Genomic DNA, 20261 nt, shown 5'->3' with positions numbered 1-20261 from the left:
TGGAATTTCATCTGATGATTTAAAGTCAATTATGGAAAAGAATGATTTATCAAAATCAGGACGGAGAGAAAGATGTGCCTCCTTACCAGAATGTTGTCGTGAGTCACTTGTTGTAGGGTTTCCATTCAAGCAACTAGGTGGAAACACAAAGGAGGTAGATGAAAATGCTAACCATGAAGGTAATGAGCACTTTCTGTCTTTAGAAGCCAGTACAGAGACTATAGTCCAGGTTCCAGATGACAATTCAGATCTCAGCTCAGAGGAAACTAATCATGTAGAAACTGAACAACATGAGTTAGCAGGGACTGGTCCCTTGGGTGTCATAGAACCAGAGATAAAATCAAACATTGAAACCAAGGATCTGGCAGAAGTTTCTGCAAATTATAGCAAACTTCACCCCAACTTTGTTTCTAATGAAGGAAACAAAGAGACAGTGGAGTCAGGTGTGAAGGAAGACTTGGAGCCTTGTGTTGCACACTTTGACCAAGTGAATGAGGAATCAGTCCAATTGAAGCCCAATGGTTTGAATGTAGAAAGGACTGAAGAATATTCAGAGTTGCTTCAGAAAGCCTCTAGTACACAGCACACTGAAACATCTGAAGTTGTCAAAGAAAACCTCACCACAAATGATGTAATTGATCCTTCTGCTATTATGCTTACTGGTTGTGATGGACAACACATATCAGATATGAGCCCTGTAAACTGTCTCTTCAGGAGTGATACAGAATCAATTGCATGTTTTGATGGAGTTTCAACGGTTAATGCCAAAGGGGATGAACAGGATTCTGAAACTGATTCAAGCCACATTACTAATTCAACTGAAAGTCTAAAAACTAATGATTCCCAGGATAGTCCAAATCCTTGCGAGCCTGTGGAATGTAGAGTACAACTGCGCAAAGGAAAGGTAAGCTAGTGCCTTTTTCATTTATTTGTATGCATTTGTTAGAAATCTGATTAACTTTACATCAGAGTCATTGGTTTGGTTCCATGTAGGGATGCACCGAATCCAGGAATAGGTTTCGGATTAAGCTTGAATACCTACTTTTTGGCAGGGTTCAGATTCGACCGAATACTGTATCCACCCAGACACACATCCAATCCCACCAATGTGTGCAGTTCTTTAAATAAAAGACACAAATCTGGTATTGAACATAACTGTTGTATTTAATAACAAGAACACGTTTGAACTATGTTACAGCTCTCAACTCCCTAAATTACTGGTGGCGCAAGCACTAAACATGTCACTCAGATGCTGAATGCAAACATACCGCCGTATGCAAAAGCAGTCTCATCACACTTTTCATGGAGTAAGGTTATGCAGTAAACCTGTAGAGCCCATGGCTGTCTAGTAGTTACATTCAGTGTCAGCAGGACTTTATTCCCATAGTTCAGTTACGCAAAAATATTATATTATATATATATATTATTATATATATATTAGATTATAATATAGTATATATATATATCTAGGAGAGAGATCTCCGTCCGAGGAGGCGGCTCTCACATAGGTGAGTGTGTCCCACCCAGGCTCGGCCCCTGGAGCCCGTGATTCTCTCGTGGTAAAGGTGATAGCACCATGTTTTCCACTGTACAAACGAGCCTCGCTCCTTTAGCAATAGCGGACATAAATCAGTATATGTCGAGTATGATTAAGAAGCTACCAGCTCTGCTGCCTTCTTCCCCTGTATACGCTATATATTATATATATATATATATATATTATATATATATATATATATATATATATATATATATATATTCTGTGGTTTTGAGTGGTTCTAAATTAAATGTCATGGAAAACAGTATCTGACTTATTGTTACCTCCAGGCCCTAAGCATAACTGTATTACCCTTACTACTGTATATTGAATTATTCACTTGTTGTTTGATCAGTAGAAAAATGTAAATTTTTTAGCAAAAGCTATGAGATCTAACAAGAAACAGTATCAGACTCTCATTTGTTTATACAAGGAAATGCAAGAATAGGAAAATGCCATGCCATGAAGATGCATCATGAAAAGTAGATTACAATGACCTACCACTGTACGTACATGTAAAGAGTATTATAATTGGATAAGCAGTTCTCTAGATATAAGGAAATGCAAGTGTGGCATATGTACCTCCTTTTCTCTCAAGATTCTGATAATACCAATAACTTAACATACCAACCAAGTGGCATCAGAAATGGATAAGTGGTTCTATAACTGTAACGTGTGGCATATTAAAGTTGATATGTACGTATTTATGGATGTTCTTTCTTTTTCTTTCTTTCTTTCTTTAAAAAGAAGTACTTTCTAGTTTCGACCACTTTTTTATTATTCTTGGCGATCTAAAATCGATGAATACAGTAACCGTCCATCTGGTATGAGAAACACCACAGGAATTCTCGCCCTTGGCTAGTGAATTAATAATTGATGTAAAGGAATTAAGTTCTAGAGTTCAGTTGAGTTCAATAGAGTTCCATTTTAATGAATTGCCCTGTAATGTAATTCCATTTATTTTGACATTTTGTGAGTTAAATATATTTTCTGATATATGGTACTTTTATCTAATATACAACCTTTATAATATCATGAGCAAATATTGCCAGTTTATCATTTTCCTTACACAGGATGAAACAAAAAGGTACAATTTACTGGAATGTTTGCAAATTGTTAGCAAATATTAAATAAAATATGAAATTGTCTTTGTTAGACTGTGTTACATATGTGTCCATATTACACATGTGTGAGCAGATAGAGGGAAAAGTCAACTGTTAAGACAGACTTTCCCACAGTCTTCAAGAGGAAATTCCTGATACTTTAGCAATGTTTGGACTGCAGGATGATGAATCACAAACAGTTTATAAGTATTTAAATACATCCAGCAATTAATTAAACTTTGATGTGCAAGTCAGAGCATTATGCACATGTAAAAGAAGTTAAAGAAGGCTGTTAATAGGACACTTACAGAAATGACTCTGCACAAAGAAAGGAGTAACATTAGAGATGAAGGGTTCTGAGTAGTTCTGATGCATAAACTGTAAAATAAAATCTGTAGGGCAATACATGGGATCATGGCCTCTGGCCATGCACCAATTTTGAAAATATTTCCACTTGTAGGCATACAACGCTCTTGGAGAAGAAGCCCTAGCATTCTGCAGTGTACTGACTACTGCATCTGAGAGCCATAAGGTGGACAGATGGTCCCTTTCGAGGGGCCAGACCCACAGCTGAGTCCCAGTTCTTGGTGCCAGAGGGTGCCTTTCGTCTGGCTGAGGAGATCCATGTGTAGCAGGATCTCTCATGACTGGCCCTCACAGCAACTGGCAGAGGTTCAAAAACCAGATTCTCCTGGGCCGTCTGGGTGCCACTAGGAGAAATGTCGCCTGGTCTCTCCTGACCTTCTCGAGGAAGGCAGGGAGCAGCGATATAGTCGTATAAAAGCACTTTGGGCCATTTGTGCACTAGGGCATCGATGCCTAGTGGACCTCCGCAGCTGCGGTGGTAGAACCACAGGGGGCCATGGGATGTCTCTGCTGTGGCAAATAGATCGACCTGGGCTTCACTGAAATACTCCAAAATGCGCTGTACCACCAGAGGGGTCTCCATTCTGATGGGTGAGGACCCTCCCTGAGAGGAGGTCCGCCGCCCAATTCAACACTCCCGGGAGGTGTACAGTCCAGGGGGACAGGAAGTGTCTCTGTGCCCAGATCAGCAGACAAAAGGCTATGAGGTGTAAACCCGGGGACTGAAGCCCACCCTGGTGGTTCACCTATGCAACTACTGACACATTGTCTGTGCGGACAAGTACTTGTTGGTTGCGGAGCACAGGGAGGAAATGTTGCAGGGTGAGGTGAACCGCTATCAGCTCTTGTGCATTTATGTGCAGGGATGTCCAACGACCCGACCAGGATCCGCGGACTCCTCTGCCTTCCCAGACTGTCTTCCAACTGGAGTTGGATGCGTCCATCATCACCACTTGACTATTGAAAATCACTCTCATTTTTACACCTTCGCTCAGGTGAGGGGCTTGCTTCCACCTCCATAGCACTTCCCAACATAGGTGAGATACTGTCAGCCGACGGTATCTTTTGTGTTTGGGGTGTAGCTGAAATGCACTGAGCCAACCTTCAAGCAGGCGCATGTGAAGCAACCCCAGTTGGATGGCTGGCAAAGCTGCGGTCATCAGACTCAGTAATTTTTGGTACAACACCAATTGTACTATTGACAGTACTTGAAACAGGGCCAGGCAGTTGCAAATGGCAGCTAATCTGTCGTCTGACAAGTAGGCTTGCATCATAAGGGAATCCAGCCGGAGACCCAAGTAGACCATACTCTGCACCGGTATTAATTGGCTTTTAGCATCATTGAGGGTAAGAGCCAGCCTCAATAGATGCTTTGTCACAATCACTTTGTGGACCACTGCCACCTCCTGGGACTGGGAACAGATCAACCAGTTGTCCAGGTAGTTAATTACCCTGATTCCTTGCAGCCACAAGGGAGCTAGGATGGCATCCATGTACTTTGAGAATGTGCAGAGGGATAAGGAGAAGTCGAATGGCAGCACAGAAACTTGAATATTTTCTGTGCACTGGACGGATAGGAACATGAAAATACACCTCTTTCAGGTCCACTGGCCGGACATACTGGAGGATGTGATGATGTGTGTCCATCAGGAACCTCCTCTCCCTCAAAAAGACCTGTCTCAGGTCTAGGATGGGGCGAAGGCCACCATCCTTTTCTAGCACTAAGAAGTACCTCAAGTAGAACCCCTCTCTTTGAGAGGTGTATTCTACAAGATGGATGGCTTGTTTTTGAAGTAGTGTTTCTACCTTTTTTTTGAGGCCCAAGACCTGGAGATGGTTGTCTGTAATCTGTAATCCCTCAAAAGGGAGGAGGAATTGCAGTGCATAGCCGGTATGTACGGAGGTGAACAACCAGTAGTCTAAAGTTCAATTGAGCCAGTATTGCAGATGGTGTTGTGTAAACGGGTGGGTCTGAGGCCGCAAGCCTTCAGTGCCTCTGCTGAGGCTAGGGCAGAGGCTGGCTTGGAGGCTGCCTTGGGTGGTTGCTCTGGAACTGTCTCCCTGGGTGCTGGTGTGCTGGGAGCCCATGTCCAGCATATCCCCATCCTTGCTGACAACTCCTTGCTATGGAGACCTGGGCTGGAATAGTCCAGGTTACCGTAGTGACTGCCGGATACCATCGCCTCCCCCTTCCCTGTGTGGGGCATGGGAGGGGAGCATTGCAGCTATCTGTCGGGATGTCTCTCACACTCTGTGAGAATGTTGTAGGATCTCCTCTACCACTGGTCCAAAAGTATGGTAAGGGGAGATAGACTCGTCCAGTAAGGCAGACTTGTCCGCATCTGGGACCCTCGTCTGTCTGCACGCCACCACTAAGCCTGCCAGGCTTCTGCCCAGGGCTTGCCCTTGGAACCCCGAGATCTGCAATAAGGTGCCTGCGACTGCATGTAGCTCTGAAGCTAGAGGCTTAGGAAGGGTAACAGAGAGCAGCATGCCGTCCAGGTAGGTCGTCTAGAGGCCTCCCGTGTTTGCAACGCATGTCGCCTGCGCTTCAGCCGCGTAAACTTTTTTCAGGTGGGCTTCCATGATCCTGCATTGGTCATTAGGGCATACAGGATCTTTAGACAGACCTCCTACTGGGGGGCTCGCATAAGGGCTGCTATGGTGGCGTCCACTGGAGGGAAATGTGTCAGCCCTATCGACTCAACACCATCCATGGAGTCAAGTAAGGCCGCGCTCTTGGAGACACTGGAGCCATCAAAAGCGTCGAAGCTCCAAACACAAATGCACCGAAGCCCCCGGTGCACTGGTGCAATATATTATTTTGGACCGCGGGTGTCGATGCACTGAGACGTCGAGGCATAGGGGCACCGAGGGTGTCGAAGCACCGAGGCTCTGGGTTACTGGGGTCAAGGGTGCTAAAAAACTGCAAAGCAGTAGTACGAAGAAACACTCTACAGGGTTTTTCTAATTTTTTTTTTTTTTTTACTGTAAGCAGTAACCAAAAAACAATAGTAACTAACAGCCTGTAGGGGCATTGGGCTGCGCACAGCGGGTGGGTGTGCTGAGGTCGCCCAGAACCCTCGAATCAACAGCGGCAAGCCTACTTCCAGCAATAAATTGTAAGGGAACTCCAGAAAAACTCGATAGAAAGAGCTCTAAAAGAGTCAATCACACAATTGGAAGATGTTAGTATTATACTCACCCTACCTGCCTGTTCATGAAAGGCAAAAGAGACTGAGATCTCTGTGCAGTGATTTATTATTTATTACCTCAGCAGGCGGGACCGAGGATGTCACTCCACGGAGGGGCCTATCAGCAGCTATGATGTAAAATGCTCATCAAATACCTGACAAGCAGGCATATCCCAAAAGTATTGATTTGGCTGTCATCTTCGAATTGAAAGGGAACCACATGACTGTACCAGCAATGGTAGACACAGGTGCATATACACTAAATGGAGTGAAAATAATGAAATATTAAATACAATAAAGTCTAAGTGAAAGCAGCTAATCAAAATAAAAGCTAGCCTAAAGGGTGCCAATCACTGCCTCCACTAAAAAGAGGGTCCGCCTCCTGAATCTAAACCACTACACTTCCGTGTTTATACTGCAGAGGGATTCTAAATCGAAATTCTAAATTCCCCTACACAGACATATAAGGCACAATTATTTCGTAGTAGTAGCCAATTCAAACGGATTCTTTCTTTCACTCTCCGTGATTCACCAGATTAGCAAATCAATGATTCTCATCAGCCTAACCCTGCCTGATCCTCCCTATGCAACCAACTGGCTGGCGACTGAAACCTGGTACCAGGTTCCTGCTTTGGAACCGACAAACCGGATACAGATACCAAGGATCCAGTTTCAGTGAATACTTATATGTTTTTAATAATATTAATTATTAAAAAACATAAAAGCATTAACCTTTTAAGGGCTAGGATCATGTTAACACAATTATGCTGAAGTGGACTTTATTGTGTAAATACCGTTATCGTGTAAATATGATTGTGGTAGGGTGGTGGTTTTCACTGACACGAGAGACAGAAGATGGTATTTGAAAAAACACTGCACATGTGCCCAGTTTTATTTATTTTCTTTTTTATTTATTTTATCCCGCAGAGGGCGCTGTTGTCTGTGGCCTGTATACTAGCATCGGTAATCAGGACACACAGGGTTACCACCACAGATATACACAGGTGCTCAAAAATAATAATGAAAACCAAAGGCAAAATGAAAAGGGAAAACACTTTGACACTTTGGCGTTTGTCGGATCTAGTGTCTCCAAGAGCATGGCAGCACTTGCCTCCATGGATGGTGTCGAGGAGGTACGGCTAGCACAGTTCCCTCCGGTGGACTCCACCATAGTGGCCCTAATGTGATCCAGGATTGGTAGCCGCCAACCTCTGCTCTGGGTTACTTGGCGTGAAAGTGATTCTGGCTGTAGGCTTGTGAGATCGGAGGACATTCACATTCCCTCAGAACGTCTGTGCTGTGTGAGGACTCACTGTGGTGAGGAGAAAAAACATAATTGGACATTCCAAATTGGGGAAAAAAATAAATTATTGGTCGCTCTAAATAAAAAAAAAAATACATTTGATAACTTTAATTGACACATTCACACTTAGAGAAAAAAAAAAACAAGAAAAAAAAAACATGCACTTAACTGGACTATATATTTGCATTTTATTGTCCTTGTCTGATCATGGCTGTAATGAGTTTAGTTCAGTGTTGGACAATACACCATTTTGGTGGATCTCAACAGGCTCAGTGATCCACCAGTAAGCTATGACCAAGAATAACTATAGGGATTTAATATAATAGTGTTATAACCTCCTTGTGCTCCGTCTTTGGGGTGAGACGTTGTTGTAAGTTACTCTGCAGCTGATGCTACAAACAAACCCTGTTTTTTTTTTTTCTTCAACTGTTTTGCTAATTACAGTGAAATATATATATAGATATAAAAAAAAAAAAAATTGTCATTGGTAACATTCACCCCTTTTCCTAAGCACGGTTACATCAGCCTAAGTATCACATTGTCACCCAGTCTCTGACCAGCTGGGTGAGTTTCATCTTTGTACAGGTAGGGAAGGGGTAGGGTCTACTGCCAGCCAAAACTTGATCTCAAATATAATAGGTTTGTTTGACATGTATTGTGTCCAGCGGCACCGTGCTTTTGTCGGAAACAGCTGCTTGTCCATGTAATTTTTTATGTTTAGCTTGAAGCAGGAAAGCTGTTTTCAATGAAGTTATTCCAAATTTTTGATGCCAAGGCAAATATATATGTAGTTGCTCTCAAATCAAAACAAAAATCTTTAACACAAGCAGAGTAATTTAAATTTTAAAAGTGAATACCGTCAAAATGACTACCATGGTGGTTCTAGTGTTCAGTTTATACTGAAAAGATAGGTGAGTGTGCAAACTTACATAAGACCAGACTGACGTATCTAGACTAAAGAGAACAATACAAAAATACAAAAATAAACTGCACTTTATGCTTTCATTTCAACAACCACATGAGGCACGATCAATCAGAATCATTATAAATGACAATAAAATAAACAAATCCTCCCCTCTAGGAGGAACAAAAACAAGGGGGCGTGGATTGAATCGGCCTATTGGTGACTTACTTTGTTAACAGGAACTGCCAAATCACTCACTCGTTCGATTGCCTGTGCCTTTAACACTGGAACCACCGGATTTTCGAACTACCTAGAATCGCCACTCAGGTCACTTTGACCCATACATGTTTAAACTGCTTTGTTATGAAAATGAAAGACATAATATCGGATACAACTGAAAAGTTGTATTCATGAACATCATATCTTACATTTGAATCACAGAAACACTGTATTTAAATGGAAAATTAAACTTAAAATGCTTTATTTTTATAATGAGCGTATATACAGCACAACTACAAACAGTGAAAAAATATAATAAAATAAACATTTCAAAAGAAACGGGTATGTACATGTACTCGTGTACAGGTATAAATGGGCCTATGTACACACAAAACTATAAAACCAAAATCATTGTTTCTAATACTTCATAAAAATAAAATATAACACTACATCCTACCTGTCATTTTAGTTTGCTGTATGCATTCAAGTGCAGCTTGCCCTATTCCAATCAAAATGACTACTTTCAAGATTAAATATATTTTCCCAGCTGCATTTGTGGAACAAAACAAAGGATTGTTGTCTCGTACATCCAGGTAAATTGAAAAATAAGCAACTAGGCTTTCACTGAGTTGGCATCTTAACAAATCCACTATCATAGCAATCTCTGTCTCGTAGTCAGTATACAAACAAAGGCTTTAAAAAAAATAATAAATAAAATAAAAAAAAAGGTGTGCTAGGAGGAGGGGGCATGTCTTGTTTGTTGCATTTACAAAAATAATACAAAAATGTAATGCATGGGTCACATTGACCCACATAGCAGTTCTAGGTAGAATTGTTTATAACTTTATAATTTTTGCGATTCTGGCTATCAAATGCCGACAGGATATTTAGTTCATATATTTTGGAAAAGTAAAAAACGGGCATACACATACAACTTACTAAGGAATAATAATTAACATTTTACATGCAAAATGGGTCACAGTGACCCGCATGGAGGTTTTGGTGTTAAAGGCTGTAGACTAGAGGCATACTCATTCACTCTTGTTAGTGACAGTCAATGTTCCTAGGTGCCCGTCACCGACTGACGGACAGCTTCAGTCTGTCAACTACTTTGACACTGACTGGTATTTATTAGTTAATAAATTAATGTATCAGTTAGTAAGTACACAATTGTATGAGAAAAGGGTTATGGTTAGGGTTATGTCATGCAAAAAGATTTACACATTTAGTACATTGTAACCATGCATAAAACATTGTAATTAAGTAACTACTATGTAAATACACAGTAATTAGCAACACAATGTAGTGTTATCAATTATTTTATAGAAAATATAAAATAATTAAATACATGTAAAAAAACCAGATATACTTTTACAGAAGGTTACACAGTAGTAATCCTCTAAATGTATAATGACCTATTAACATGCTCAAGACCATCAATTTGTAAATTCAGTGTGAACAATTGTGACTACCTCAAGGTACTGCAACCCTTGCAGGCTTTCGTTTGATATTTGTGTTTATTTTCTTTTCACCAGGAGAGAAATCCTTGAGGACATGGCCTCATTTATGGGGGGTCCTGTTTAGATAACTCAGCACAGAAATCTCAGCAGTCGCACTCAAATACAAAACATTAAAGGAATAAAACGGCAGCTCTAAAACAATTAAACACAAAAGCAATGAGATTATCATTATTTTAAATTAAGAAGTGGGCTAGGGCTTGGTCTTTAAATTAGGTGATTTGTAATAATCAATAATTGTATCAGGTCTTTAACATATTAGAAAATCAAATACCCTGTTTAAAATAATGAATTAGACGTCTGCTTAAATCTTGTGAAATTTAGGTGCTCTCAGATCAATACAGATGAACCCCTTTTATATCACCTCGCTTAATATCATTCCCCATTTATTATCATGATTTTGGAAAAACCACTCACCATGCACCATAGTTTCTTTGAGAAATTACCTCTCTAATACCGTCTCACAAACCCACTTATTCATTTTGTGTAGCCTGTCAAATGCTCCATGACTGGGCTTTATTAAGTAATCACAGGATATAATTAATTTCCAATGCAACTAACAACCAATAATCATCTCGGCTGATAAAATGATATTTTCTGCAGCCTGTCAAATGATAACCTGTTAGTGTGGTTTTGGGGGCAGAAGCTTCTAACCCCTTTAACCTATCAATCAAATCGACTCTATTTAAACCATTAGTCACCTCTGTGTAGTTGTTTTGAGTTTTTATGTTCTGGTCTAAACCTAAGCATATTGCAAGACTCACATCTGCAAAAGAAGCATTTAATATGGAGTACTCACAGCAAATCTCTGCCTCGGATTTGCTGTGATTTCTTGTCTAGCATAAACATTCTCCTGCAGCTTCAGGGTCTGATCAGCCCACCATTCTGCTCTCCGTCCGGTGTCTCCGTAAGATTTGAACAGGTGCCCCGACCAGGATACTTTATTTCTACCTGCCGCCCAATGAGCTAATCTCTGCCGAACCAGGCGACTCCAGGCTCAGGATGCATCTCCTGAACGACTGTACTGGAAGGACTGGATGCTCAACAAGCTCATAAAGACCCTTCTCAAAAATGGCAGCGCTATTCCAGTAGGGAGCAATCAAGAATCACTTTTTCTTCTTTACATCAATATTTCATCAGAAGCTAGGAAAGACATTATAATGTGGGCCGCTCTTATTCAGCACAACATAACCAGGCTTTGTTTACAGACACCTCATTTTTGGGATTCAGAGGTCTATTAAACAATCAATGGTTTTCCATTGTATGTCCTAATATGGATTTCAGTATCTAATCATTTTCTAATACAAGCCCGCCCTCTACAGGGCATTTATAATAATACAGCTGATGATCTTTGTTGTTTACAGATTTCTAAATTTCACAGTCTGGTTCCTACAGTCCTGCCAACTCCAGCAGCGACCCCCCAGTTCAATCAGCTGATCTTGAACTGAACCCAGCTATCTGCAAACTACTTAATTCAGCGCAACCTTACATGGCTTCAGCACTCACTCCCTCTACCAGATCTTTCTGTTCCCAAAGTAAGATTAATCCAACTCCAAAGGATTCTCTACATCTGGCTTCAGCTACAATCAAACCTATCTGTCAGGAATACAGTATCAATTTCCATTGCTTGTCCATTGCTTTCTCCAACACTACTTTTAATTCCAACTGTCCGGAGCCATGGGTCCATTCTTTGGGGGGTTAGTGATTTCACTTTCTCCAACCCTTTGTTAAGCTGTGCTTCATTTACCTCTTACAGGATGGTTCTCCACGAGTCAGAGAGGACCCCCGGCCAAACCTCACCTTTTAGTATCGCATGATCTTTTCTTCCTTTCTTCCAGGTTCTGAAGCCTCTATTTATGTGTCCCGAAGCAGCTGGACACCACTTTGTATGTCTGGTCTCCTAGAGACAATGACCTCTCTCCTGTTTGTCGGGTCTCCTCAGCATGGTGACCCTTCTCCTGTTTGTCGGGTCTCCTCAGTGACGGAACCCCCCTGCTATATGCTGGGCCTTGGAAGAGGCAGAGCCCCTCTCTTTATATGTTTTAATATGTACTAACTCCATGTTTCTTCCTTTCTGGTTCATGAGCCTCTTCGTATGTCGGGGCGTCTCGGAGATGGTGACACCTCTTCATGTGTTGGGTCTCCTCAGAGATGGAACCCCCCCCCCCTTCTATGTGTTGGGCACATAAAAAAAAATAAAATCACAAAGTATTGATAGCTCTCATCAGTCGACAATTCATGCACAATGACACACACTGTTTCATTCCAGTTAAACACAAAACATATTTGTCCTGTAGTAAACAATATGCATTTGTTTAAATGTAAAAAACGACTAAACGTACAGTATGAAAGCTCGGCTCTTTAACTCGCCATTTTCTTTCTTTTTTTCTCACACTTGTAATGCTCTGTATAGGCCAAAATTAAACTTGGTTTATGCCTCCATGGCAATCATGATATAAAGCAGGTTCATCCGTACTCTGATAAGATGGTGCTCTCCTAATAGAATGCATATAGCTGAAACTTTTGCTTATCAAATCCATCAGTAGGGCCACAGTACAGCCTGCGTCACGTCATCAGGAATTCTGGGTTTTAAAGCATCTACCAAACAAGGATAGAGCATCTCATCCCTTTGATAAATGTGCCAGCATTTCAAGTTAACACGATTTGAGTCAAATTAATTGCATAGGGTTTCTATTTCTGCTGCTACTATTTGTGTTGTTACAGTGATGCATGCGATGATATGGTTGGCTGTTGGTGGGTGCAAATGATGAATGTGGCCTAACAAACCCACAATATCCTTGTAATGTGATTGAATGCACTACCAGAGGTCTGGTAGAATTGATCTAAACAGTTGCAGATTTGAGATACAGTACAAATGTCTCTTTTCTGTCTTGAAAATGAAAATGTCAGCGTCCTTGTTATTAAGTTGTCAGTCTTTAGATCTGCCGCTATTTAGGGTTTGCATTGGTTCATATTTAATATATTTAAGATTGAAGCAGATAAATGCTAGAATACATTTGGCTTAATACGAAGTATAGTTTGAAATCCCAACATGTAAACACAGTAGAAAGAGACGGCATATTGCAACAGTTTTTACTGCTTCAAGTCTTTCTTTCAATTTATAGACATATTTGTGTTTAAGAAAAAAACCACTTGGGAAAATACACTCTTCCAAAAAATCTGCAGTCATGGTAACAATGTATTTACCATCTGTAAAGATGAAAGACTTTCCATCAAAAAAGGGCAGCCCAGTTTCCAAGCTATAATTTAACCAATGAACTTGATTCATAAAATAATAAGTCATTTAGAGTTACAACTATTTACTGCATTGCACTGTTTGTTGAGTAATGCAATGGACTTATAACCTTTTTTTTATATCATACTGTTAAGGATTTAGTTAGTCTTTGAACCCATATCATGGGAAGGTAAATGGGATACTGAGACATCCCATGTTACCAAAATCTAAGGTACACACAAACATCAAGAAAAGAGGAACAGGAATTACATATTGTTTTAGTCTAAACAGCAGTTAGCATCTGAACCTGAATTTCTAAATATTTAATATGTTAACTATTCTAAATCCAATTTGTCTCTGAATTAATATATACATTTATTGTTTTAATATTTTTAATTGAACAATGGTTTACAAAAGAAGCTTCTTGGGATATCTAGTAAAAGGTTCAACTATTTTCCAGCTAGTTGTTTGGCTTTCTTGCATATAATCTAATAACGAAGCTTCTGTTAAATTAACTGTAAGTTGCATTAAACCAGGCGGAAAGATAATCATCCTCATTCTCAGTATAAAATACATTTCTCCTATTAACCTGTAATTAGCTTTCTAAGGGGCCTGGTAGTGATGTTACAGCTGTGAAATAGCATAAAGGAACTAATTTAAATGAAGAAAACAATCTGATAATTAAGTGTGTTAGAACAAATTGCCTTCTGACCAAGACATGTCCTGATGAGGCCAACGCCCTCCATATCCTGCAGCCCCCCCCCCCCCCCCCCCATAAAAAAAAAAAACTGTGGAAAATCAGTATCTCATGAGACCAACCCATCCAAGAGCTTTAGTTTGTTGGATACTATCCAAATCTTTCAGTACTGTAGCAACAAAGAAAAAATAGATTTGAAAACACAGTTTACAAGATGTGCACAGGAAGCAGATAGGAAAAGACAGTGAGAAATAATATACAGAATGATCTCTGGATCCATATGTATTTCTTTTAGTGCAGGAGTGTTTTTTTTTGTTTTTTTATGTACATTTCTAACAGTGAGGGAGGTTAAACTACTGTAGATATACTTAGTGTTCCACATCTCCGGTTTATTCCAAATTTTACCAAAAAATTACAGGATTTTTTTTTTTTAACTGGACGACAGTTTTTATTGATTTATACCCGATTTTTGTCTGTTATTCAATATTTTCAAGGAAATACACAATATTTTGATTAAAATGCTGTTTTATTTGGACTCCAGCATTGTAATAATCAGCCCTACACTGTATCCTAGGATACAGCAGACGTTTAGACGTCAGAGGATCAAGTAACGTTCAGACATGGTTCTCTGTCACTTCACAGCTTCACTAGTTGTACAATGCCTGGAGCATGTGTTTGAAGAACTGCAAGCAGAATAGAGAAAAGAAAAGAGGCAAGAAGCAAGAGCAAACCATCCGCTCACCAGGTCCTGATGAGTTGATTGGACCTTCCAATGAAGACACGGTGGAGAGTAATGGAACAAAATGTTCTGCCTTAATTGAATCAGGGTCTCAGTTAACTTCTACAACTGACATATTCTGGAAATATCATACAGAACTGAGCAAAAAGAAGTTAGTGGCATAAATGGGGCAGGGGGGCAAGAAGTGCCCCACTTGGGAGTCACCCACCTTAATTTGGCTTTTCTGGGTCTGCTGTACAACTATGTGCCCACAACTGAATACCGCAAACGTGTGCAGGGATGGAAAAACCTAATATCATATGCCCCAGCCAAAGCTCCTATGCTTCCCCTATGGTCATCTCATGGAAGAAGGACAAGCTCAATGCTAGGACCGTCCGGGATGCATTTCCTCTTCCTAGAACTGAGGAAGCTCTGGATGCTTTAGGGAAGGCTAAGTACTTTTCCACGCTAGACCTGACTTCAGGATACTGGCAGATGGAGACTGAGCAGGGAGGCAAATCAAAGATGGCATTCACCATTCCCTTTGGCCTGTATGAATGCAACAGGTTGCCATTCAGTCTCCAGAATGCCCCAGCAACATTTCAACAACTCATGATGCGCTGTCTTGGTGTCCAGAATTTCAACAGTGCTCCTGTGCCTGGATGACATCATAGTGTTCTCTGCTACCTTTGAGGAACATTTAGAGGCTGGTTGGCTGGTTGTGATAGGATGGTCACGACAAGGAGACAATGTACACAGTTGCTTAGAATTGTAAATAACAGCAGTCTTATTATTTTTATATAAAACAAAACAAAAACTGTGAGGGAGGGAAACCATGAGGGCAAAATCAAAACAAAACAGAAAATCCAGGACTTGCTTCTCCGTGCCATTAAAAGTCTGTACCTCCACAAAAAAATGAAACACAACCCCCATGTACAATAACCTGATCCCTCTTGTACCTGTGGCCCTGCCCCTGGAGTCATGGAAACACCAATAGCTAATGTACAGGTGTTTATTATTCCCCTCTGACAAGAGTGGCCGTGACCCGTGCCCACAGATTGTTGCCATTCATCAGGGTGACATTACCCACAACAGAGACTTCTGTCTTGCTCACGTAATCCAGGTGAAGGGTACTTTAGGCTGGGCTCTGCTGTTGACACCCTGTGCTGTTGGGAGGTGGAATTATGAGCCAAAATCCCATTGTGATCAATGTTATTTTTTAGACTGCAGCAGCATGGCCTCAAGCTGCAGCCAGAAAAGTGCCACATCTTGAGTGCAGTGAGCCGCTTAGATAGTTGCCACCAACAGGGTTGGCTGGAAGTCGACAAAGAGTTAAAAAATGTTGTTATTAATGCTTATATAATGCTGCCATTGAAGAACATGCATGTTATGTTGTTATTTTGTTATTTAAGTTCTGCTGATAATAATATACGGTGTGGAGTTTGCATATTCTCCACGTGCCTGTGTGGGCTTTCTCCGGTTACTCCGGTTCTGGTTTATTGGTCTTTCTAAATTGCCCTCTATGTGAGTGAGTGTGTGTGTGGTGCCCTGCGATGGACTGGCGTCCCGTCCATGGCGTAGTCCTGCCTTGCGCCCTGTGTCTGCCGGGTTAGGCTCCGGCTCACTGCAACCCTGTAAAGGATTAAGTGGTTAATGATAATGGATGGATGAAATAATATATTTCCATTGATCATAATAACAACACAACATTTGTATTAGTAAAAATAAAGCACACATGTTTTGAAATTGCTCACTTGAGGGCTAAGAATGAAAAATCTGTACAGAATTTTTTGACATGGAAATCGCCTAAATAAATGGGCAGCTGGGTGGTTAATAAAGAAACTATATTCATATTTCTAACAGAAAAAAAGGAAAAAAAAACACAAAGCAGATTTTTTATTGTGTGTTGTATTTATTTGTCTGAAACAAAAAAATCTATAAAATAATTATAAATGGATGTCAGATTTCAGGCACCGATCGGTTTACATGGATCCATGTAAATTGAGCAAGTCACCTCCTTGTGCTCTATCTTTCAGGTGAGACATTCTTGTAAGTGACTCTGCAGCTGATGCATAGTTCACACACCTGAGTCTCATACCTTGTAAAGCGCTTTGTGATGGTGGTCCACTATGAAAGGCAGTATATAAAAATAAAGATTATTATTACATTATTACCTGCATTAGTTGTTCAGACAGAAATTGCCTACTTTTGGCACAGCAAATTAATTCTAGCTAGAAAAAATGCATTGAGAATTTACAGTACTGTATGTAAGGTACAATAGCTTATATGAAGAAATAGGTGAGCTGTTGTAAGGAGTTGACAGTTTGTACATGCTGGGGAATTAGAACGTGAGAGATGCACTACATAATAATCTGTTGAATAAAGACACTGCAACTTCGCCAAGTCTAAAATATCTGATAATTCATGCATCAGCCTTACTGCAGACTGAACCGAGCACTGGTTGTTCCCAACCTACTCGCTACCGCTTATGTGCAAATGCTCTCTCCGAAAAATTCAATCCATTACACAGTTGAATTTAATAGAAGTCTAATATGATTATCTATTCCAAGTCATTTGACCGCAGAACGCATTTGTTTTCTGGAAACCTGATCTTATGTAAAGGTAGTTTTCAGTTGCCGCAAAGAAGACAAGCTTCCCTCGGCCGATGCTGTTGTGTACTGGGATAGTCAAATTAATACAGTCAACGTTACGGTCAGTAAAGGAAAAAGATGAAACAGTACAGGATTCATCAACTAGGAAATTCACTTTGTGTGGTGAAAGGTCAAAGGCTTTTAAAGGGAACTACATGGTTATGCAACCACCTATTATGAACACTAACAGAAATGGCCATCTGTGCTAGGGAAAAAACATTACAGAGAAAGTGTCCCCCCCCCCCCCCCCCCCCCCCCGAGACTAATCTAATTGCACAGCCTGCATGTGATTTTTACCACAATAGTCCTTTTCAGAAGCTTCCATTACAGGATGAAAATATGGTGCATAAGGATCTACGCATAACATTATCAACAGAAAACCCAAAAGATCAACAATAACAGATAAGAAATTAAATATGAATTTCCCTTCAGGTTAACATGTTGGTATGAAAATGTCAGCATTACCGCCCTGCTTTTGAATGGAAGTATGAACTGGCACCTTGCTATCATTTGCTGTTGTATCCAGTGGTGTGTATGTCATGTTTTGTAATGGTATACTTAGTTGAATTGAGATTATGCCAGACAGCCAACCACTGGGTGAGATTTTGGAACCTGTAGTGAACAGACACCAATGAATTATTATTGTTAACAGGATAATCAAACACTGCAGCTATAATGACTGCTTGATAATATAAAAAGTATAATATTGTATGCAATTAAATGGATCAGCACATTATTTAAGCTGGTCTTCATTCCTTTTAGTTCAGTACCTTATTCAGTTTGGTCATTTGGATCACCACTAAAATATACCTTTTCCTTAACAATAAAACAGCACATTAAAAAACAGAAAAAGAATGAATCATTGCATGGCTTGTGAAAAGAGTACTCTGACATTTCCATTACATAATTTGGCATAAAAACATGCTTCATTGGTCTTAACAAATTTAATTGAACTCCATTGACAGGACAAATTATGAAAAACTGGAAAATAAATGTAAGCACAGTCACAAGAGTTATTAAGGATGAGAATAGAAGCCAAATTGGCTTTTATTTATCACTGTGCATTCACTATTGAATTCTTTATCCTTAGAGGTCTTATTAAGTTAAATACTGTAACAGTTGTAACCCATTATTTTAGTTAAACAAAAGGCATAGTGCCCTAGTTTCTTTATACAGGATTATTCTGTTCGACCCAGGGAAAAGTTTGCTCCAATGTCTACAACTATGTTGTCCTATTCACTGGTGCTTTTAAATGAAATTAAATAGTTGAAAATCATTGTTAAGGTACAGCATTGTAATATCAGGTCACAGGGGCATTGGTCTTAGGGGTCTAAGATTTATGAGAAAACTTTATTGCATAAGAAAATATTTATTTGATATGCTATTGACAATCTTTCTACAAGATATCAGGAATATTCCAAAAAAGTTAAAGGAACAAGGTTGTAGATTAATGAGATACACAAATACTGAGTTGTACTAACTCAGTTGGAACTAGTATCTACTATCCCAGGTTAATACATACTGAGAGGGACCAATGGGGTTGGGCTAGTGTGAAAAAAGCAGATGGTGGTGCCAGGAGAAATGCTGTTAGTTGTTTTTTGGTGTGAGTGAATAGCCTGTAGCATGTACCAGCTGGAAGCAAGTTCTGACCAATCAGGGGCCTGGGAGGTGAGACTGTCATTAGACGAGTAACTGATTTCTTTCTAAAAACATACATCGCTATGTGAATAAGAAACATGCATTTTCCCTGTACATCTTAAACAGCACCTGCATGCATGCAAATATACCACTTGAGGTCACTCTAGGCTGTAAGATGCTATACTTAAATAACAGAAAAGAACAGAAAAGCTATGGGGAATGCAGTACAAACATTAATTCCATACCAGTTAGTGATGATAATATAATTGATTCAGGATGAAAGAGATACTTGAAATGTCATGGGTCAGATATTACTCTGAAGAACCTTGGAATTCAGAAATTCAGGTTCACCAATAATACTCACTTGATAAATCTGTACATAGTTCGGTACCGACCAATTTTACCAACTGTTCACTTATAATGTTTTCTTTTTAAGTAATTCATTATAAATCTACAGTGATCTAAAAAGGATTTTAAAGGCATGTTTTCCCCTTTCAACCAAATCTCTAAATCAGATAAGTAGGTTGTACATTTTCAAATTATACGATGTGGAAGCATGAGAAATGTTTAGTGATGCAAATAAATCACCTCGAAATTGTGGTTTTTCTTGTTTTCGAAAATCTGTCTTCCATGTTTAAGGATTTCTTACTACATTTATGTGTTCTTTAGTGTGCTTTAGTAGACTTTAGCATGCTGCGTTATAATGCTGCAATACACTTTTACAACAGACCTAATCACTTATTTTAAAATGCACTGTGACAGAGTAGGGGGAGAATCTGTGCAGAGCAGAGGCTCTGCACATGGGTGCACGTGTGTTTGGGTATCTGGTGATGGAAGTTGTGTTTACTTGCATGATTGAGGTGTGATTGGAAAAGTGTGGAATGTGGCCAGGTGGTAATTGAATAATTGGTTGCCAATTACCCCTGGTCACGCCCTTTAGGACAAAGGAAAGATTGTTTGGTGTGGGTTGTGTAGGAGCGAGTGAAACAGAGTAAGTCAGTGAAACAGTAAGAGAGTAAAACAGAGTAAGAGAGAACAGTACCGTGATAGCTGTGCTTGGGTGCTGTTTTATTTTTATTAGTTTGAAGAGTTCTGTGTGTAGCGTATTTTTCAAATTATTATTTTGTTCTTGCGTTGTTTGTTTTGCGTAATCAAAAGTGCACCACAAAGCTGAACTGC

At 39.9% G+C, this 20261-nt stretch overlaps 1 protein-coding gene across 2 annotated transcripts in view; it reads left to right on the top strand.

Annotated features, from left to right (window-relative positions):
- LOC121320184 (rho GTPase-activating protein 7-like) overlaps positions 1–20261 on the top strand; it is a 168567-nt gene that overhangs the window by 2716 nt on the left and 145590 nt on the right. For both annotated transcript variants that reach the window (XM_041258446.1, XM_041258439.1), the window contains exon 2: positions 1–904. This exon is cut by the window's left edge and continues 185 nt beyond it. In XM_041258446.1, coding sequence (XP_041114380.1) covers positions 1–904 — 904 coding nt within the window. The remainder of the gene's footprint in view (positions 905–20261) is intronic.

Source organism: Polyodon spathula, chromosome 1, assembly GCF_017654505.1.
Source record: "Polyodon spathula isolate WHYD16114869_AA chromosome 1, ASM1765450v1, whole genome shotgun sequence".
NCBI classification, from domain to species: Eukaryota; Metazoa; Chordata; class Actinopteri; order Acipenseriformes; family Polyodontidae; genus Polyodon; species Polyodon spathula.
The sequence above is the reverse complement of the archived record's forward strand: the minus strand, read 5'-3'. Positions and strand labels throughout refer to the sequence as shown.